Source organism: Equus caballus, chromosome 24, assembly GCF_041296265.1.
Source record: "Equus caballus isolate H_3958 breed thoroughbred chromosome 24, TB-T2T, whole genome shotgun sequence".
NCBI classification, from domain to species: Eukaryota; Metazoa; Chordata; class Mammalia; order Perissodactyla; family Equidae; genus Equus; species Equus caballus.
Window position 1 is genome coordinate 20,318,235 of NC_091707.1, and position 23,335 is coordinate 20,341,569.

The 23,335-nt window shown below is 38.8% G+C and overlaps 1 protein-coding gene across 10 annotated transcripts in view; it reads left to right on the forward strand.

The window, feature by feature from the left end:
* Positions 1–23,335, forward strand: part of LRRC9 (leucine rich repeat containing 9) — a 122,357-nt gene that overhangs the window by 41,217 nt on the left and 57,805 nt on the right. For all 10 annotated transcript variants that reach the window (XM_023627830.2, XM_023627826.2, XM_070249824.1 and 7 more), the window contains 6 exons: positions 2,286–2,462; positions 2,782–2,899; positions 7,891–8,023; positions 9,934–10,056; positions 10,682–10,797; positions 20,964–21,176. In XM_023627830.2, the coding sequence (XP_023483598.2) occupies positions 2,286–2,462; positions 2,782–2,899; positions 7,891–8,023; positions 9,934–10,056; positions 10,682–10,797; positions 20,964–21,176 (880 nt within the window). The remainder of the gene's footprint in view (positions 1–2,285; positions 2,463–2,781; positions 2,900–7,890; positions 8,024–9,933; positions 10,057–10,681; positions 10,798–20,963; positions 21,177–23,335) is intronic.

Genomic DNA, 23,335 nt, shown 5'->3' on the forward strand with positions numbered 1-23,335 from the left:
GGCTCAGCTGCTGAGTTCTCAAAGAAAAGCTCTTTGAAAGGATGACACATCATGAGTTTCCTTTGCCATTCCTGGGTCTTGCGTTCCGGGGGATCAGACGAGAAGCTAGGTATCGTCCATTTATCACTTCCATTTATTCTTGATTACCCTCAAGGGTACTTTTTGATTACCTTTTTGTTACTATATAACAACAACTTTATTTACATAAAATGCCAGTTTCTGTCAGAGTGCAAGAATAATAACAACAATAATGAGAGTGCAAGTAATAATGAGCTTCTGTGGTTCTAGCACATGTTATTTAGGGGTGACTTGGACTGATTTAGGCCCAGAAAGTGATCCCTCTGTATGAGACTGTAGGTTTCCCGCTGCACATGACGATGTGGGTGTGTAGGCAGACCTCTGAACCGATTGTAGCATCGTGCTGGCTTGTAACTCTGCTTGTATCTGTCTCCTCTACCAGACTGTGAGCTCCTCTGGGATGAGTTTGGTTTGGGCAGCTCACTTTTCAGCTCTGAGGGAGCTCTGAGCTCCTAGCTGCACTGGCTCAATCTTTGCTAGTGAGAAAGGCAAATGCTCTAAATTAGGAGCTCAGATGTTAGTTTTAGGGAGAGACCACCCATCAGGAAGCTCACCTCTGTGAGCTTAGTCCGCCCATGCTCAGGCCCTGGTTGATTATGCCAGTGGGGACCACACATCTCATCAAAGGCCAATGTATCCCATATAGGGTCACTTAACTTCCTTTTCAGATTGATCCATTTTTCAATCTCGTCTTAATCTATATTGTGCTAAGACAGGGCCAGAGTTATTGTGCACATGGCCAGGTGAGGGCAGCAGAGAGTAAATGAGCACTTCAGTCATCTTGAGATCTTCACATAGCTGGCCCCTCCGAGTCTTTCAGTTCTTAGCTCAAACGTCCTTTCTGAAAGTTCTTACTGAAGATCTATGTTAAGTAACCCCCACTGCACTCCATACTACAGCCTCTCTCTCTTCAAATCAGTCATCAGTTTAGGAATGACTTCATTTATGTTTCGGTTTTTTGTCCAACTTCCTTGGAATATAGGCTCCATGAGAGAGGGACCCTGCCTCTTTCACTTCCATATCCCTAGTTATGAAGTTATTGCGATAGTCCAGCTGAGAGATGGTGATGTTTTGAACTAAGGTAATAACGTTGGTGATGATGAAATAGGGTCATATTCAGAATGTATTTTTTATTTGATAAATTTGACATGTTACAATTTCTAAACTTTATATATTGTGTTACTTTGACATATTTATATATTGTATTATGATTGCCATTGAAGCAATATTTATCACATTACATCATTATAGTACAGTATTATTGACTATATTCATTATACTGTGCATTAGATCTTTGTGGCTTTTTTACTACTCGGTACAGGTTTGTACCCTTAAACACCATCAATCTTATCTCCCCACCCACCATGTATTTTAGATGTAGAGCCAAACAGACTTAGCAAAGAATTGGATATTGGTGAGGAAGAGAGGAGGCCAAGTTTATTCCTGGGTTTTTAACCTAAGCTGCCTGTTAGATGTGGTGCTGTATGCTGAGGTGGAAAACCCTCAGAGGAGCAGGTTTAGGGGTAGGTATTGGATGAGTTAAGTTTGAGAGGCCTATTACATGTGCGAGTGAACATATCAAGTAGGCAGTTGGATGTCCACATCTGGGTATATCCGGCTAAGTTGGGTAGAGATAAAGTCTGGAAACAAAATGTTGGAATTTATTGTGTGTATATGTGTGTGTGTATGTGTATGTGTGTGTGTGTATACATATAAATATATTTTTATATGTTGCCAAAGGACCAGATGAAATCACCTAGGGATAGTGTTCATGGAAACAAGAGGAGAACAAAAGACCGATTTCTGGGGCAATCCAACATTTAGAAGTCTGTCAGGGGAAAAAGAAGCAACAAAGAAAACCATGAAGGACCAGCCAATAAAAAGAAAGCCAGAAACATATCGTTTCACTGAAGCCAAAAAAGAAAGTGTTTCAGTAATGGAGGATTGTCAACCAGCGTATCTTTTAGTCAGAACAAATATATAATAATTAACAAAAGAACCATTATTTTTAAGTTTCAAAGTTTAGTGTCTCTTTTATTGATTTAATGTGTGCCCAGTTTGAACCAAAACAGAGCTACTATATGATGTATCTTTAGCAAAAAGCATAAGGCATGAGCTATAATTTTTATCATGTGTAACTTTGTGTTCTTCAATATTTTAAGAAAAATCTGTTATTTTCTTTGTATGTATTCTGTATTCCCATATAGGTTTAATTCCTGCTATGAGTTAATTATATCACGTTTTTGTACCTGGGACTTCAGAACATATGGTATTACAGGTGTGACAGTAAAACGTGTCATCAAAGTTAACAACCGTATTCTGAGACTAAAATTTGAAGAGAAATTCCAGAAGTTTTTGGACAATGAAGATATGCATGATTCAGAGTAAGAAGTCAAATTCCATAAGGAATATTTTTACAAAAGTCTGATTTTATTTTGTGAAAAAGTCTTTCTGTTTTCCAATATTGAAAATACGCATTGTTAGTAAATATTCCCTTTTATGCATCTCCCTTGACTAGAATGACGTCGTAGTGTATCCACATTGGGGGTCTTTTAGAGCCTGAGGGTGTTGGAGGTTTAACAATGACACTGGAGCATGCAGTGTAAATGGGAAATATCCTAGCAGGACATACGGTCATCTTATCTATGGCTAAGGTTTTTTGAAATCAATTCTCAAACTTTTTTTGTCTCAATTACTCTTAAGGAGCTATCGAAAGATGCTGGAATGCCTTTTTTATGTTTTTGATCCTGAAGTTACAGTGAAGAAAAAACATCTGCTACAAATACTTGAAAAAGGATTCAAAGACAGTGCAACAAACAAGGTAGCAGAAAATGTCATTCAGAATGATGCTTTCTTCCTAGTGAATAAAGCCCCACCACTGGTTAGGCGTGGTTGGCTTCTCACTCCTTTTGTCCATGTTTATAGCAGACGTGCTGTGTCACAAAAAGCTTAGTGCTGTCACAGGAAGTACAGCATCTTCCTTCTTTGGATTATACCAGAGTGAGTCCATTAATTACTTTATCTGCCTGACCATCTCTTTAATCTTTCAAGGCATCTGACTTTAGTGTTGTGATTCTTTTGTTGATGATCTTAAAATCTACTTCTTTAATCTGTCAGGGTTTTCTCCATCATGAAAAAAATCCACTCACTGAACACTGCTGTGCTTTCTAGCTATGATCTTGTTTCCCTTTTTCTCTTTTATTGCAGCCGTCCCCACCTAATTCACTGTCCCCACCTTGCTGCTGATATTGCTTTATTCTTGGTCACTCCTGAGCTCCAAAATATCCAGTCAACCTCTCTCAGCTCTCTGCCCTGTTGATGAGGCAGCTGTAACACACTGGTACACAGCAGTGCTTTCACATCATGGCACACATAAAATGATAATATTGCTGCATTTAAATCCTGGCTATCCTACTCACCAGCTATATGACTTCACCTCTCTGGGCCTGTTTCTTCCCATCTGTAAAATGAAGATAGTATCTACTTCACAGAATTGTTGTTAGGATTTAGTGAGGTATGCATTAGAAAGTTCTTGGATACTTGTATATCAATGTTCATAGCACCATTATTCACAGCAGCCAAAAAGTAGAAACACCTCAAATGTCCAACGGATAAATGGATAAAAAAAATGTGGTATATACACCAAAATATTATTCAGCCATAAAAAGGAATGAAATTCTAATGCATGCTACAAAATGGAGGAAGCTTGAAAACATTATGCTAAATGAAAGAAGCCAGACACATAAGGACAAATATTGTACAATATCCCTTATATGAGGCACCTAGAATAGGCAAATTGGAAGAGAGAGAAAGGAGAATAGAGGTTACCAGGGGATGGGGAGGATGGAGGGATGGGGAGTTATTGTTTAATGAGTACAGAGCTTCTTTTGGGGATTAAGAAAAGTTCTGGAAATGGATAGTGGTGACGGTTGCACACCACTGTGAATGTACTAAACGCTAATGAATTTTACACATTAAAATGGGAGCTTTTACCTTATGTATTTTTAATCACAATAAAAATATCACCAAAAAAGCATTTCAGCTGCTCAGTCGAGAATGGATTGGAGGGAGTAGGAGCAGATGATAGGGGCACTTCTGGGGGAGGTACCACAACAGCTGAGGCCCGTGGTGACGGCGGCATCAGCAGGTGGTGTGATGAGAGTGCCCCCATTGTACTTGCTCGAGGAGAAGTCAGAAGGAGGTGAGGAAGTGAAGGCTTTAGAAGGCGGAGTGAAGGGCTCAGGGTCATTCCAGAGAACTGTGAACCGTCATGGGCACAGAGGGTGGGCGAAGGATGGAGCTAACATTTCTGCGTGTTTTCTGCCTGCCAGACGCTGTGCCTTATCCCCTGCAGCTCCTAGAGGAGGTGCCCTACCTCCAGCCCTCCCAAGGGCCTTCTGCACGGGTCTGTCCAGGACAGCAGCCACCACCCACATGGGCTGCTGAGCATTTGAAATGTGACTAGCCAGGATTGAGACGTGCTGAAAGTTTAAAATAAACACCAGTTGTTAAAGGCATAATACAGAAAAAAGACTATAATTTCTTTGATTAGATGTTGAAATGATAATATTTTGGATATGTTAGATAAATAAAATGTAGTGTTAAAATTTACCAAAACACTTCTTGGACCAGTTTCTGGCACATGGAAAGTGTTTGGTCAAATTTACCATTATTGTCTGAAACATTTGATACTATCGACTGCCTTTCTTTTTTGAAACGCTCCTTTAGCATCCATGATATTATACTATTGTTATCCTCCTATTTTTCTGATTGTCCTGTCTGTCCTTTTTGTCCCTCCTCTTGCCTCTAAATACACCACAAGACTAAAATTTACTAGTCTGCCCTTCTCTCTCCACATACCATCAATTACTCTCATTGTTGAGATCTTAAAAATGGGAGAATAGAATTGACTAGAAAAATCACTGGATAGCATGTAGATCAGATCAACTAGATTTCTATACTATGATGTGCACATAATGGGTAAAGATAAATATTTATGTTCTGCATTATTTAGTAGATGGGATTTGATTAAAAAGATGAGCCATGTAAGCAGTTTAGAAGAATTTAGCAGTGTCTTTGTAAGGCAGAGGGCTGGCTGGTGTGGGAAAGATCAGATATTCTCTTTGATACGCAAAGACGTGGTCAAGAGCCATAGGGAGTATCATTTATTCCATTTTGGCTTTCTCCAAAATGTGCATCCTCAGCCAGCCCATCTCCCTGTCTCTGCTTTGACACCCAGCCTGCCATTCCTGTGTGGTTTGTCTGCTTTATCTTCTTATACAGTATGTCTAAAACCAAACTTTAATCTTTTCCCATAGGCAACTCTCTCCCCATTTCTTTCCTTATTTCTACTAACAACGCTGTCACTCCCTCCACTGACCAGGTTCAAAGCCTTGGAATCATGTTTGACCACTCCCTTTTCCATTGTCCCTTCACCTAGTCGTTTACCATTTCCAGTGATGCTTCCTTTACTCTATCACTTCATTCTTCCTTTCCCTCCCTATTCCCATTGCCTGTCACGGCTTCAAACATTCCTTCTAATCTTTGCCAGTAGTTTCCCCTATAGGCAGCCTTGCCCTTGGTCTTGCTCTCTATTCCTTCCACCTTTAATAGTACAGATAAAGTAATCTTTCCTAAAACATTGTTTTCATAGAGCACATCACACTGTGCTCATGATGAGAAACCTTCAGTAGTTTCCCATTACTTATGATAATGAAGTCCAAATTCCTCTGCCTGGCATTCAAGGCCCCTCACATCTAGCTTCAGTCTACCTGCCTTTTACCAAATATACCACATGTCCCAAAATGAAGTAGGCACTTTACTTAGGATTCTCCTGAACACACCTCAATGCCTTGCCTCCCTTCGATGAATTGCTTTTTCCTACTTTTTCCCTGTGGCAAATTTATCTTTGAGGTCTCAGCTCAAGGACTTCCTCCTCTGTGCAGCCTTTCCTGAATTCTCAAACAGTAGAAGCCCTCTTATCTAGTTTACAGGTTTATCAAAAGTCGAGTAAAACAGAGAACTCTAAACAAAGGATTTACTTAAAGCCCTTTAGTATAACTTAAAACATATAAACTTGCATTCATTTGTCTATCTTTTTATGTGCAAGAACCCGTGTAGTTTTAGTTTGTATGATCCTCGCTGCCACAGACTTTTGCATTGGCCTTCCCTACACCTGTTTGATGGACATTTGTAATGATTAGCCTCTATGGAACGTTACCGAAGCTTTCCACTTAGTTTTCATAGAAACGACTCTCTTTCCTTCTCATATTTCCTTGCTTTATGTAATGTACATAATTTCGATAACAAATACAATTAGTATAAACAAGTTTAGGAACAAAATTAACTGACTTTTAGTGAGCATACAACACGACTGAGTGGAATAGAAGTACCATCAGTATTTTTAAAAGTGCCATGAGTTATATTATGAGTTGTAGAGAGAATGGAAAATATTGCCTAATCCTGTGAATTGGTTAAGTGGAAGTTGATTAAGCAGCGATCAATTGAGAATTTTTATTGTAGCACATTAACAAATGTAATATGACATATTAAACACATTTAATATAACATTAAAATGTAATCATTTGTGTGCATTTTTCTACAAGTCTTCATGGGCAGGGACTTCGTTTATAGATTCTCGGTAAAGATTTGATGAATGAATGATCGGATAGTTGGATACATGGATGGATGGCAATCACCCCTGTTTCTATACCTTAATATATCTCCTCTTAAAAACACTTTCCGTTAAAATTTCTGATTATTCGAAGACTAGCCACAGTCTTGTTACCGCTACAAGCTCATTCTTAATCACTTCAGTTAAAGAAGGATATCTTATCTGACACATCTTGTGATGCCTTTTATTTTTAATTATTGGACAGTTTCCATCTTCCTCTCTCTTATTTGGGACAAGACCATGCTATAGCCTCACAATGCCATGCACATAGCTTGTATCTAATGGATTATTTAGTGATGTTCATTGGAAATCTGAGAAAATTTTACTTATTCGGATGTGGAATTTGTGGTCATATAGCCACATTTAGTATTTATTTTTTAAAAACCTCTTTGGATAACAGGTTTCAATAGGAAAAAATATATAGGCAATTTAGCATTTATAGAAAAGATATATTTCTGGATAATTTGGCTACTAACATTAAACTAGTCATAATTCTAAAACTCTGAGATAGTGACAAGGAGGAATAGACCTGAGTTTAAATCATGACTTTGCCAATTTCTACTTCTCTCCTTGGATGGATCATATAATTTCTTAGCTCTAGTTGTTTTTACTGCTAAAGATAGAGACTTTTGTTTGCTTTTTAGAACTGCTTTCACAACAAGTAATATGAATATTTCCGATAAAATACATTCACGAAATAAATCTAGTCACAATGAAAACTAAGATTTCCATGCTTTAGCACAATGCAATGTATCATATACATGAGAAATGTCACTGATGTAATATCTCATTCCCACATGATTTTCTTTTTGGAATTTGCACAATTACTAGTGGAGTATCGTTGAAAACGTGTAAAACTGTAGCTCCTGCCCCACACGGTGTTGTCAGTCTTGACTCTGGCTGCTTTTACAGGAACAAATATTGTTTTATATCACTTTTCATAAATCTGTTTGCATATAAATTAAAAATATATGAATGGCTTTACAGAATGGAGTTGCACCTGAAGGTTTTCTACTTCTTTTCAGCGAGCCTGGCCTGCATTTTCTTTGCCCAGACACGTAAACATAAAATAATAAACCATCTGTATTGAAGTAGTGTCAATTTTGTAAAATTACTCAGATTTTGTTTTTTCTTTACAGCTGCCTCTCAGAAAAGAAGCTGTTATTCTTGCTAACAGCCTAAGTATGTGTGAGTGTCCCAGAATTGAATTTCTACAGCAAAAGTACAAGGATGAGAAGAAAAACTCTCTTGAACACGAGCTCTTCAGACATGGTAATACAAATATATAGTATTTCTGAACTTTTAAGTTCTCAGCCTTCAAACTTATTATTTTCGTAACATTTTTAATATTTGCCTTTATCAACCCAGAAGATTTTCTAAAACCTATTTTGTTAGTATTTACCAGTGTAGTGATACATGACTTTCTGATCAACTACTTTAGTCAGGTTGTCAACAAATATTTACTGAGTGATTATTATGTGTCTGCATTAATAGGATGAGACTTGTTTCTTACTCATACTTAACCCAACTTATATGAAACAAACACTTTTCACAGTCTGCTTTTGTTCATTACGCTGTGTCCCAAAAATAAACTTAACATATATGTATGTTATGCACACACACACGACCAACACCACCACACACCCCGGATTCATAGGAAAGAGAAAAGAGAACTTGGCTCTTTTACGCAATAATCATCATATAAAGCACTCAGGAAGGCAGGCCTTATTTGTCCTTAATGATCATGATAGAAGATGATAAGAAAATCTGATTATAAATCTAAAATTGGCTAAAGACAATTTGTGAAGTGTATAGATTGCTTTGTAAGTTGCCTTAAAGAAGATAAACTTTGGGGATTTTAGTTTGTTCACAATCATCAGTACTTTGTTTGCATCTTGAATATATATGTAAATAAAAGCACACGAGCCAATTTGTAGGACACTTCTGGGAGAGGTTCCCTGGTACCCAAAGATGGGGGAAAAAGACCAGCTCATCGTGTCCTCTCCTGCCCACCCTCGTCCACTGCTCATTCTTCACTTCCACTGGTGTTTATTGAATGCTTTCTCTGTGTTAGGCACCTGGTGGGTGATAGGGGCACAGTCTATGCAAACTAGACACAGTTTCTCCTTTATGGTGCTTACAAACATTAATAATCACGCAAATAAGTGTAAAACTACAATTATCGTACAAGCTACAAAGATGAAGTATTAGTGCGTGTTACGAGGAACATATAATACGGAGAATTGATCAGGTCGGGGAATAAGTGACACTTGTTCTTTAGTCTTCACTATCCGACCTAGTGAAGATTGGGTAGTCAGAAATGTGCTTAACGTAATTCTATAAGAGTGATATTCTAGCTTCCAGACTATGGCTCTGCTACAGTGATTCATACTGAACTAAACTATGTGTGTTTTGCTGTCTTTCATTCAATTAATAATAATCAGAAAATTAAGCAGATTATTAAATCTAGAAAGAACTCTTATTTGAAAAAACCATTTGCTTCTTTTTCTCATTCTTCTCCATTCCCATCTTATGGAATACTTCATAATGTTTTTCTAGATCCTCCTGGAATATGCTTTCCAAAGTAATTAGGTTCTCTCAAATTGCATTTTATAACTTTACATAGTAAAAAAAAAAAAAGTCATCTGAATGTTTTATGCTTAGTGATTAGAAGTTACCCTGTAGGATACAGTGACTCCCAGAGATCCTTAGGATTGAGTGAATCCCAAGGTTCCTTAAGAATCTAAAGGGAAAAGAAATATTCATTCATTCAGTAGACATGTACTGAGTGCCTCCTATATCTAAGCTCTATACTAAGTGCAGATGACACAGAAATGAATTTTTACCCAGTTAATAACCACAAAAAGTTTCTTATTTTAAATTACTTAATAAAAAACATTGCAAACTTATTCTGTTCATTCCTTCTTACTTTTCTGTAAAGCTTTGCTTGATATAATCACAGGAATCCTCTTTTATAACTATTTCATTTATTCAACAAGTATTTACTGAGTTCTTATTTTAGATCAAGCATTGTGCTGTGCACTCTACAGTGGCAACAAGATGGCCAGGAGCTCTCCCTCTAAAGAACACACAGTCAAGCCTGGGGACAATAAGGAAGGTGATATTGGAAAATTACTAAAATGAGTTATTGTTAAAAAGGATTTCTGTTTTTTCATACTTAGGCATCCTCCTCATTACAAAGGTTTTCCTTGGCCAGAGTGTTGAGGCTCACGAAGAGGACTCCATCAGTCGAGCTAACTATCCAATGGTTAATTCAGTGTTCATTCCTCAAAAATATTTACTAAGTATGTCTGCCATAAAGAGAAATGTGCTTTCTTTTGTCTGAATACAAAATGTTTGTGTAATACAGATGCTTACAGTTTAACCTCTACCTAACAAAGTTTGTAAACTTTCCTACAAAATCTGTCCCTAGCTGCTACTGAGCTTCAATCTTTCTATTCCCAACTTCAGTGACATTTATACGTGTGTGTGTGTAGGTATTTTATTTTGTAAAACTTTATTTTATATTTTACACACACATATATCTTATAAGTTACATATAATATGTGTTTCAAAAGATAAAAACTCACCCAATTTTTAACAACAAAGGTTTTAGAGTAGTACATTTGGCAAAACTATGTGGACATACATTGAACAGAGAAATGAAAAAAGTGTGAAAAGGAAAAGGATATGAATAAAATTAGACCCTACTAGTCTATGTAGTGAAAGCGTGACTCCCAGTAAGTATTTACAGAATTTGGAAACTGACTACGGGGGTGGGAAGATAGAAGGAAATACCCCTCAATAGCATAATAATTGGAACTTACTGAGTTGGTTGTTTATTAATCTACGTAAGAATGAGCAAAATATATGATGTTTCATTTTGAAGAGTGTTTGTTGTGCTTGTTTTTGTTTCTGATTTTACTCTAGATTCCATCATGGGACAAAGAAACTGTGACTGTAGCATTCGGCAGTGCAAGTGGTTTGTCTTTGATCATGACCTTGTTTTGCCAGAATACATCGTGGAATTTGAGTATATTACAGTGGTATGAATGTATCTTTTTAAACTGGAATTTCTCAAGTGAGAACAGAACAGTAATTTGAATCCAATAATGTGATGTCAAGTTTATACTATATGTATAGTATATAGCATATATATACTATGTATATGTAACGGTTGTTCTGTGAAGGACTTAGTTTTCAAAACAAATCATTATGACACCTACATATTTTCATTATGCAAATATATTACATGAGTAATATATGGCTGTAGTCTCACTGGAAAAGATTCAAACTATACTGAAGAACATAGAATAATCATGTCAATCTGCTTTCACTTCAGCCCTACCACCACTCCCTTTTGTGAACACGTCCACTGCTAACAGTTTTATGGGTTTGCTTTCGATCTTTTCTCTATGCATTTGCATATATAACAACATATACCATTTTACATAATAGAATCAAGTTCTAAGTATTCTGTGACTTTTTTTGCATTTAGTAATATGTTCTGGACATATTTCCACTTCAGTACATATGGGTCTATACTTCTTTCTTTTGGTGGCTGCATACTATTCAGTAATACCCTGATTTATTTGACCCTTCCCCTGTTGATGAAACATATAGGTTGTTTCTAGCTTTCTGACTATTTAAAACAGTATTTCAGTGAACATCATTGTAGATGCATCTTTGTACAAATATGGAAGCTTCTCTGGAGGATAGATTTGTAGAAGAATTGGGTAATCAGAGGATATATACATGTTAAATTTTGATAGATTTTGCCAGTACTCTCCACAAAGCTTTGACCATTTTACAAATTTCCAACAGTATGTGACAGTGCTTGTGTCTTTGCATCCTTACCGACACAAGATATTATGAATCTTTTTTTTCCACTCTAATGGGCAAATAAAGCATATGTTCTTTCATATGCTTATAGATTATTTATAGTTTTGTGAATCACCTGCTTGACCATCCCTTGACCATTTTCTCCTGGGCTCTATCTTTTTCGTATTGATTGGAGAAATCCTCATATGCATTCTGGATACTAATCCTTTGTAAAGTGTGTATATATATGTATTGCAAATATTATCTGTCACTTGTCTTTTAATTTTTATTTGTAGCAAAGCATTTATTTGTCATTTTAATTTGTAATTTACAAGTCAATTTTTAAGAGGTCAGGTCTCTCCATCTTTTCTGGTATGGATTTTGGATTTTATATCTCATTTCAGAAGGCCTGTATAAATATTCTCTTTTATTTTCTTCCAATACTTATATAGGTTGTCCTGAAACTTTTAGGTTTTTAATTCCATCTAGATATTGTTTTATATTGTGTGAGGTAGAGAGATCAAATAATTTTTTCTTGAAAATACTTGACCAAGCATCATCTTTTTTTTTTTTTTTTTTTTTTTTTTTGCTTTTTTTTTTTTTTTTATTAATGTTATGATAGATTACAACCTTGTGAGATTTCAGTTGTACATTTTTGTTAGTCATGTTGTGGGTACACCACTTCCCCCTCCGTACCCTCCCCCCACCCCCCCTTTTCCCTGGTAACCACCGATCAGATCTCCTTATCAATATGCTAATTTCCACCTATGAGTGGAGTCATATAGAGTTCGTCTTTCTCTGACTGACTTATTTCGCTTAACATAATGCCCTCGAGGTCCATCCACATTGTTGTGAATGGGCCAATTTCGTCTTTTTTTATGGCTGAGTAGTATTCCATTGTGTATATGTACCACATCTTCTTTATCCAATCATCAGTTTCTGGGCATGTAGGCTGGTTCCACGTCTTGGCTATTGTAAATAATGCTGCGATGAACATAGGGGTGCAACGGACTCTTGAGATATCTGATATCAGGTTCTTAGGATAGATACCCAGTAATGGGATGGCTGGGTCATAGGGTATTTCTATTTTTAACTTTTTGAGAAATCTCCATACTGTTTTCCATAGTGGCTGTACCAGTTTGCATTCCCACCAACAGTGTATGAGGGTTCCTCTTTCTCCACACCCTCTCCAACATTTGTCGTTCTTGGTTTTGGATGTTTTTGCCAATCTAACGGGGGTAAGGTGATATCTTAGTGTAGTTTTGATTTGCATTTCCCTGATGATTAGCGATGATGAACATCTTTTCATGTGTCTATTGGCCATATTCATATCTTCTTTTGAGAAATGTCTGTTCATGTCCTCTGCCCATTTTTTGATCGGGTTGTTTGTTTTTTTGTTGTTAAGCAGTGTGAGTTCTTTGTATATTATGGAGATTAACCCTTTGTCGGATAAGTGGCTTGTAAATATTTTTTCCCAATTAGTGAGCTGTTTTTTTGTTTCAATCCTGTTTTCCCTTGCCTTGAAGAAGCTCTTTAGTCTGATGAAGTCCCATTTGTTTATTCTTTCTATTGTTTCCCTCAAATGAGGAGTTACAGTGTCCGAAAAGATTCTTTTGAAACTGATGTCAAAGAGTGTACTGCCTATATTCTCTTCCAAAAGACTTATTGTCTCAGGCCTAATCTTTAGGTCTTTGATCCATTTTGAGTTTATTTTGGTGTGTGGTGAAAAAGAATGGTCAATTTTCAATCTTTTGCATGTGGCTGTCCAGTTTTCCCAGCACCATTTGTTGAAGAGACTTTCTTTTCTCCATTGTAGGCCCTCTGCTCCTTTGTCGAAGATTAGCTGTCCATAGATGTGTGGTTTTATCTCTGGGCTTTCAATTCTGTTCCATTGATCTGTGGACCTGTTTTTGTACCAGTACCATGCTGTTTTGATCACTGTAGCTTTGTAGTATGTTTTGAAATCGGGGATTGTGATTCCGCCGGCTTTGTTTTTCTTGCTCAGGATTGCTTTAGCAATTCGCGGTCTTTTGTTGCCCCATATGAATTTTAGGATTGTTTGTTCAATTTCTGTGAAGAATGTTCTTGGGATTCTGATTGGGATAGCATTGAACCTGTATATTGCTTTAGGTAGTATGGACATTTTAACTATGTTTATTCTTCCAATCCATGTGCAAGGAATGTTTTTCCATCTCTTTATGTCATCGCCTATTTCTTTCAAGAAAGTCTTGTAGTTTTCATTGTATAGATCCTTCACTTCCTTGGTTAAGTTTATCCCAAGGTATTTTATTCTTTTCGTTGCGATTGTGAATGGGATAGAGTTCTTGAGTTCTTTTTCTGTTAGTTTATTGTTAGTGTATAGAAATGCTACTGATTTATGCACGTTAATTTTATACCTGCTACTTTGCTGTAGTTGTTGATTATTTCTAATAGTTTTTCTGTGGATTCTTTGGGGTTTTCTATGTATAAGATCATGTCGTCTGCAAACAACGAGAGTTTTACTTCTTCGTTACCTATTTGGATTCCTTTTATTTCTTTTTCCTGCCGAATTGCTCTGGCCAGCACCTCCAGAACTATGTTGAATAGGAGTGGTGAAAGTGGGCACCCTTGTCTTGTTCCTGTCCTCAGAGGGATGGCTTTCAGCTTTTGTCCATTGAGTATGATGTTGGCTGTGGGTCTATCATATATGGCCTTTATTATGTTGAGGTACTTTCCTTCTATACCCATTTTACTGAGGGTTTTTATCATAAATGGGTGTTGGATCTTGTCGAATGCTTTCTCTGCATCTATTGAGATGATCATGTGGTTTTTGGTTTTCATTTTGTTGATGTAGTGTATCACGTTGATTGACTTGCGGATGTTGAACCATCCCTGTGTCCCTGGTATAAATCCCACTTGATCATGGTGTATAATCTTTTTGATGTATTGCTGTAATCGGTTAGCCAAAATTTTGTTGAGGATTTTTGCATCTATGTTCATCAGTGATATCGGCCTGTAGTTCTCCTTCTTTGTGTTGTCCTTGTCAGGTTTGGGGATCAGAGTGATGTTGGCTTCATAGAATGTGTTAGGGAGTTCTCCATCTTTCTCAATTTTCTGGAACAGTTTGAGGAGAATAGGTATTAAGTCTTCTTTGAATGTTTGGTAGAATTCTCCAGAGAAGCCGTCTGGTCCTGGACTCTTATTTTTGGGGAGGTTTTTGATTACCGTTTCTATTTCCTTACTTGTGATTGGTCTATTCAGATTCTCCATTTCTTCCTGATTCAGTTTGGGGAGATTGTAGGAGTCTAGGAATTTGTCCATTTCTTCCAGGTTGTTCAATTTGTTGGCATATAGTTTTTCATAGTATTCTCTTATGATCTCTTGTATTTCATTGGTATCTGTTGTGATTTCTCCTCTGTCATTCCTGATTTTATTAATTTGCGATTTCTCTCTTCTTTTCTTGGTGAGTCTGGCTAGGGGTTTGTCAATTTTGTTAATTCTTTCGAAGAACCAACTCTTTGTTTCATTGATCCTTTCTATTGTCTTTTTTGTTTCAATATCGTTTATTTCTGCTCTTATTTTTATTATTTCCCTCCTTCTACTGACTCTGGGCCTTGTTTGTTCTTCTTTTTCTAGTTCTGTTAGGTGTCGTTTGAGGTTGCTTACGTGAGCTTTTTCTTGTTTAGTGAGGTGAGCCTGTATTGCGATGAATTTCCCTCTTAGGACTGCTTTTGCTGCATCCCAAATGATTTGGTATGTCGTGTTCTCATTTTCATTTGTCTCCAGATAATATTTGATTTCTTCTTTAATTTCTTCAATGATCCATTGTTTGTTGAGAAGCGTGTTGTTTAGTCTCCACATTTTTGCACCTTTCTCTGCTTTTTTCTTGTAGTTGATTTCTAGTTTAATAGCGTTATGATCAGAAAAGATGCTTGATATTATTTCAACTCTCTTGTATTTATTGATGTTTGCTTTGGTTCCCAAAATATGGTCAATCCTTGAGAATGTTCCATGTGCACTTGAGAAGAATGTGTAACCTGCTGTTTTTGGATGAAGTGTTCTATATATATCTATTAAGTCCATCTGGTCTAATTTTTCATTTAATTCTATTATTTCCTTGTTGATTTTCTGTCTGGATGTTCTGTCCATTGGTGTTAATGGTGTGTTGAGGTCCCCTACTATTATTGTATTGTTGTTGATGTCTTCTTTTAGTTCTATTAAGAGTTGCTTTACAAATTTTGGTGCTCCTGTGTTGGGTGCGTATATATTTATAAGTGTTATGTCTTCTTGGTGGAGAGTCCCTTTTATCATTATATACTGTCCCTCTTTGTCTTTCTTTATCTGTTTTGCTTTGAAATCTACTTTGTCTGATATTAGTATAGCGACACCTGCTTTCTTTTGTTCATTATTAGCTTGGAGTATTGTTCTCCATCCCTTCACTCTGAGTCTGTGTTTGTCTTTGGGGCTGAGGTGTGTTTCCTGGAGGCAGCATATTGTTGGATCTTGTTCTTTGATCCATCCTGCCACTCTGTGTCTTTTGATTGGGGAGTTCAATCCATTTACATTTAGAGTGATTATTGAGACGTGGGGGCCTACCACTACCATTTTGTGTCTTGTTTTCCGGTTTTCTTCAGTTTCCTTTGTTTCTCGTCCCATGGTTTAATCTGTTCTGATGTAGAGCTGCTACTCTCTGTTGTTGTCCTTCTACTTATCTCCTCTGCTCTTGGTTTTGTAGCCCCTTTCCTTTTTTGGATTTTTCAGGAATGAGGGTTTTCCTGAGGATTTCCTGAAGAGGAGGTTTTGTGGCAATGAACTCCCTTAATTTTTGTTTATCTGGGAAAGTTTTTATTTCTCCATCGTATTTGAAGGATATTTTCGCTGGGTAGAGAATTCTCGGCTGTAGGTTTTTGTCCTTCAGATTTTTGAATGTATCATTCCACTCTCTTCTAGCCTGTAAAGTTTCTGCTGAGAAATCTGCTGATAGCCTGATGGGGGTTCCTTTGTAGGTTAGTTTCTTTTGCCTGGCTGTCCTTAATATTTTCTCCTTGTCGTTGACTTTTGCTAGCTTCACTACTATATGCCGTGGAGTTGGTCTTCTTGCATTGATAAAGTTTGGAGATCTATTGGCTTCTGTCACCTGAAGATCCATCTCCCTCACCAGATTTGGGAAGTTCTCAGCCATTATTTCTTTGAATAGGTTTTCTGCCCCTTTCTCCTTCTCTTCTCCCTCTGGTATACCTATAATCCTTACGTTGCATCTCCTAATTGTGTCTGATAATTCTCGGAGAGTTTCTTCATTTCTTTTAAGTCTTGCTTCTCTCTCCTCCTCTGCCTGCAACAATTCTATATTGCCATCTTCCAAATTGCTAATTCTTTCCTCCATATTATCGGCCCTACTGTTCAGAGCATCTAGATTTTTCTTAATCTCCTCTATTGTGTTCTTCATTTCCAATATTTCTGTTTGGTTCTTCTTTATCGTATCAAACTCTTTTGTGACATAGCTCCTGAACTCGTTGAGTTGTCGGTCAGAATTCTCTCTTAACTCAGTGAGTATTTTAATGATGGCTGTTTTGAAGTCATCATCATTTAGGTTATATATCTCATTTTCTTTGGGATTGTTTTCTGTGTATTTGTTACTTTCTTTCTGTTCTGGAGATTTAATGTATTTTTTCATATTGCTTGATGATGTTGATTTGTGCCTCCGCATGGAGATAGAGTTTAGTTGCTCCTTTCACTTGTTTCAGCTGCTGCGGTGGGGGGAGCAGCTGTTTATACTTCACCAACCAGGAACCCTGTCTGTAGTTGCTAACTGGGCCTGGGCCCCTCTTCGTAGCCACAGTGGCCCTTTGGATTCCCTCCTCTGCCGTGGGGGCCGTCACGGGGGGCTTCAGGCTGCAGGGGCCTACTGTTGTTGCCCACCTAGATGCGCTCTCTCCTTGGGGTCTGCAACGGTGTTATGGGCTTTTCCAGCGGCCAGGGGTGGGATCACTTATATTTGTCGCTCTGTTGCTGTCGGCACCCACCAAATCTCACTTGTCCTCTATGGGTCGCAGGAGAGCTATTGGCATCTTCTACAGTCTGTGGTTAGTACACCTAGCTATGCTGCTTTTGCCCTGGGGTCTTCCAGCCTTGTGGCTGGCGGCTGGGTGCCTTCTACTGGTGCTGTGCAGAGGCTTTCCCTAAGGCTTCTGTGAGCCTGTAGGGTTTCCCCCTAGGCTACTAAGCTGGGTCTCTGGAACTCTCTCCAGCCCCAGTCCTCTCCGAGATCTCCGGCAATCCCTAGCCTCACCGGGTGGGCAACGGCAGCTGGGGGTCGCCCCGTCCTCTGGGCTTCTCTCCGGGCCTCTGCCGGGAGCTCTGAATGCTCAGCGTGGCCCCTCTGCTACCGGCAGACAGAGAGTTTTGTCTGCTGCCTGGCGGAGCTCCGGCGCTTCCCCTCCGGGTCGCCGGACCCGCCTTTGAAAGTTCCCCCGCCCCGGTCCTCTCCGAGATCTCCGGCAATCCCTAGTCCCACGGGGCGGGCAACAGCAGCTGGGGGACGCCCCGCCCTCTGGGCTTCTGTCCGAGCCTCTGCCGGGAGCCCTGAATGCTGGGCGTGGCCCCTCTGCTAATGGCAGACAGAGAGTTTTGTCTGCTGCCTGGCGGAGCTCCGGCGCTTCCCCTCCGGGTCGCCGGACCCGCCTTTGAAAGTTCCCCCGCCCCGGTCCTCTCCGAGATCTCCGGCAATCCCTAGTCCCCCGGGGCGGGCAACGGCAGCTGGGGGTCGCCCCGCCCTCTGGGCTTCTCTCCGGGCCTCTGCCGGGAGCCCTGAGTGCTCAGCGTGGCCCCTCTGCTACCGGCAGACAGAGAGTTTTGTCTGCTGCCTGGCGGAGCTCCGGCGCTTCCCCACCGGGTCGCCGGACCCGCCTTTGAAAGTTCCCCCGCCCCGGTCCTCTCCGAGATCTCCGGCAATCCCTAGTCCCCCGGGGCGGGCGTCTCTCTGGGACCCTCCGGGCGCCCCGAGCACCAGGCTGGGTCTCCCCGCCAATGGCGGGGAGAGACTCTCCCCGCGGGCTCAGGTGTGCAACTCCAAAGTTTCCCTCTGCGTTTAGGAGTAATTGCAGGGGGTTTAAGTAGGGTTCTGGTCACCTGTTTCCACCGTCGCTCCTCTGTTGTGTTCTCGCTCCTGCCCTAGATGTGTGTGGATCCTCTGGGGGCGTCCGTTGGAAGAAAGCCGCTTGCGGGTACTAGGCTGCCCGTCGGGGTCGGAGAGTTTTCACCTATTTCCACATCCTCCCGGAGGAAAGTCCGTCCGCCTTCCGATGTATAGTCGCGTGGGTGTCTCAGACGTCCTGAGATGCTGTCTGGATATCCTTTGTCAAGCGATAAGTGTCCAAATAATTGTAGACTCGAAGGGCGAGAGACAAAGAGGACTACTCACGGCGCCATCTTGGAATCAAGTCCAGCATCATCTTTTTTGCTCTATTTTGAAATACCATCTTTATCATTAAAATTATTTTCATATATAAGAGGTTCTTTTTTAGGTTCTTCTGTCCTGTTCCGTTGATCTCTTTGTCCAAGCTTGGACCTCTACCACATTATTTTGGTTCTTACAACCTTGATGATATGTTTTGATATGTGATAGGCAGATTCCCTTTCTCTGTCCCCACTTATTTTTTAAAAAATTTTCTCAGCTATTCTTGAACATTTTCTTTTCCAAATAAAATTTAGAATCAGCTTAAGTTCTATTTGTAAATCCTATTAGGATTTGATTGAGATTGTATTGAATTTAAAACTTAACTTGGGTGCATGTGTCTTTTTGAATTAGTGAGGGTTTTTTCTTTGGGTAAATACCCATAAGTAGAATTGCTGGATCATATGATAGTTCTATTCTTAATTTTTGAGAGACCTCCATACTCCTTTCCATAGTGGCTGCACCAGTTTACATTCCTACCAACAGTGCATGAGGATCCCCTCTTCTCCACATCCTTGCCATCACTTCTTATTTGTTGTAATAACTTTGTGTGGTGACAGATGGTTGCTAGACTTATTGTGGTGATCATTTCGTAATGTATACAAATGTTAAATCACTATGCCTGAAATTAACATAATATTATATGTCAACTATACTTCAATTAAAAAACCTTAATTTGGGGCAAACTGACCACTTTGCAGTATTGGGCCTCTCATCCAAGAACATGATAAGTTATTCCATTTATTCAAGTCCCCTTTTGCAGGTCGTAAACATTTGTTGTTAAGCTTAGTTCTGGGCATTTATATTTTATATTGTTTTTATGAATGAGACTGTCTCAGTCAAGTGTGCTCTCAGCAAAAGAAACAGAAACCCAGACAAACAGTCAGCAGAATAACTCAAATAGCAAGAAGTCGAGAGGTGGGCAGTTCTGGCTGTTGTGACTGTTCAATGTCAGCAAAGACCTCAGCTGCATCATTCTTCTGCTTGCCACTTCAGGAGCTCTTTTGATCTAAAGATTCAGTTCTTTCTTCACTTCTTGGAAGTTTTCTTCTCTTAACTCCTTGATTATTTCTTCTCTTTCATTCTTGTTAAGTGCTCTGGAACCTCTGTTAGTTAAAGATTGGACATTCTGAATTGATCCTCCATGTCTTCTAATTTTTTTTCTCTCATATTTTACATCTCCACTTTTAAATTCTATGTTCTGAAAGATTTCTTCAATATTAGCTTCCACATTGATAATTTGATCTGCTGCCATATCCATTTGGTTTCTCAGAGCATTTACTGAATATTTTTTATTTCACTAATTGTTTTTATTTTGACTTTGAAGTGTTTACTCTGTTCCTTTCTATAGCAGCCTATTCTATCATAGATGCTTTTTTCTCCCAAATTTTAAAAAATTCTCTTATGGACGTTTTTTGTTTTTCTCTAGAGCCATTTCTCTTTGTTCATGTTGTTCTTGCTCATTCAACAATAATTACTTCCCATAATTACTTCCCATAATTGCTTAATTACCTGATAATTATCTAGGGCATCCTCCTGATGTTTTACCTGTTCACTCTGAACATCAAGTTTCTCTGAATCTGCTCTTGAAAGTAGTTATCTCCGGCATATGTTTTAGCTGTAGGTTACGTTACTGATCCTATCTGTCTGTCAATTCAGTCCATTCTGATTTATGTCTCACAACTTCTAGTCTTTGACTGGTGCCTTCTCCACTGTTATAAAATATTTTAAAATTATCTTTTGCCAGTTTTAAGGAATTTTCAGTGGGAGGGGATGAACACACCCTTTCTTAGCCCACAATTTTAATCTACTCTCAGAGATTTCCTAATGTGATTCTGATCATCATAGATATTACCATGTATCTGAAAAAAGTTAATTCATCTTTTCTACATAGCCAATTTCTTTTTCAAATGATAAATACAGCAACAAAATTTTCAATATTTTTAATAAATTTTTTAGGTCAAGGCTCACTCTTTATTTTCTTCATTCAACAATGTTATTCTAGAAGAAAGCAAAAAAAATTCAGAAGGATCAGTATTTTCCCAGGATTTGAAATTTGATGATCAAGTTATAAAAATGGATCCCAGGATCAAGCCCAGACAAAAACTGACTACTTTGGATGATAAAACGATACTTTCCCTTACAAAGACTAACATTTATAGTCATATTGTGGTGAGTATTATGAGGAATAAAGTTTTTGGATAACAACATTGAATTTGGAATCAGAATCTCTCACATGTCTAAAGTCTAAAGATCCTAAACCACCTACGTGACGATGTCAGGCATCATGCTATGAAAGTTAAAAATGCCCAGCCCTTTCCTTCCATGTGGACTGGATCAGTGATGTCCATAGTAATCTAATATGAACCACATACATAGTTTAAATTTTTCTATTAGCCAGGTTAAAAAAGTTTTTAAAAAATTAAATAAGATGAGTTTTAATAATATATTTAGTTAATATAATATATCCAAAGTATTATTTAAATATGCAATCAATATGAAGATTCATTATTCAGATAGTTTCATATTAAGTCTTGAAATATGGAATGTAGTTAACGCTTACAGCACATCTCAGTTGAGACTAACCGCATTTTAAGTGTAGACACTGTAGGTCTGCCAGTAGCCTTCTGGTTTGCAAGGGATTTTATTCCTGAATAACATGGTCTCTTTAAATTATTAAGAGGAAGACAGATAAGTTTCAAATCAGTTTCCAGGATTAATGAACATAGAATATAGGAGCTTTATCTTTACAAAATTAGTCAACAGAATTTGAGTTACTTTTTGAAGCAACTTAGTTTACAGTGAGGCAATTCTTTTGAGATATTAAGCCTACCTCTGTATGTTGACTTTTAGATCTGTCCATTTCAAACCTGCTACCATTCTATTCAAACTACCTATATCTCTGACCTAGACCACTGCTGTAGCCTTCTGACTGGGCTCCCTGTACACTACCATCGCAACATTGCACAACTCCAAGAGGCACAATTCACATTATGTTCTGTTAATGTGCTCATTGGACGCCATTCCCTATATAACTGAATATAGCTCAATACAAGGTAGGGAGTGCCTCCCAGAGCTATGCAACAGAGGTCCTGTCCTGCTTCACTTTGAGCCCCAACTCCTTCTCCGTGCTGAAGCTAGAGTAATCTTTTAAAAATACAAATATGGGGGCCGGCTCCATGGCTGAGTGGTTAAGTTCACACACTGCACTGCGGCAGCCCAGGGTTCGGATCCTGGGCCGGACATGGCACTGCTTGTCAGGCCACGTTGAGGTGGCGTCCCACATCCCACAACTAGAAGGACATGCAACTAAGATATACAACTGTGTACAGGGGGGTTTGGGGAGACAAAGCAGAAAAAAGAAAAAAAAAACCGGTTGGCAACAGTTGTTAGCCCAGGTGCCAATCTTTGGGGGGGAAAAAAAAAAGAAGATTGGCAACAGTTGTTAGCCCAGGTGCCAATCTTTAAAAAAAAAACTTAAAAAAATAAAAAAAATACAAATATGATCGTGTCACCTTTGTCACCCTCACCACTCCTACTTGAAAACCTCAAATGATTTTCTGTTGTTTTAAAAATAAAACCAAAGTCCTTAATATGGCTATAAGGTTTTGCATGGCCTGATAGCTGGCCCACCTTTCCAGACTCTTCTCATATTAGCCTCCCTTTAGCTCTCTGTTCTCAGCCTCCTTTCTGTTTCTTAAATGCGTCCTGTTTGCAGCCGACACAGAGCCTCTGCACTGGCTAGTCCTTCTGCATGGAATGTTCTCCCTGGCCCCCTTCTCCTAGTTAACTCCCGCACATCTTTTAGGCATATACTTAACCATTAAAGCCTTTTCTTACCTCTAAGCCTAGGTCCGATTCCTTTGTTTTATGCTCTGTGTCCTTACTGTAAACCCCACAGGGGCAGAGGCTGTGGCTATTCTTAGTCATGTGGATCCCCAGCACCGGGACAGCAGCGTCAGACTCTGCAGTGTGCATTGCACAAGAGGGCCACGTCTACGGGGCACCTTTTAAATCACAGAGTAATATATTTACTGCAACAGTTTTCTCACAACTATTGGTAAAATTTCTTGTACTAATCCAATCAGTATATTGTGACAGTTTTCTAAAAGCTGGAAATGAAAGTGGCTTGAGGAAAGGCTACCTTTTTCTGATTTGCTCACAAGCATCGTATGGACTAGCAGCAGTTCTGCCATTACCTAGCACAGTACCTGGCACACGTTAGATACTCATTAGCTACTTGTTTAAAAAAAGAATGCTTTTATTAACAGCAAGTGGTTCTTGCAGAGAAAGTGGGTTGTTTGCTTGAACCTGCAGTAGTAGTCAGCAAA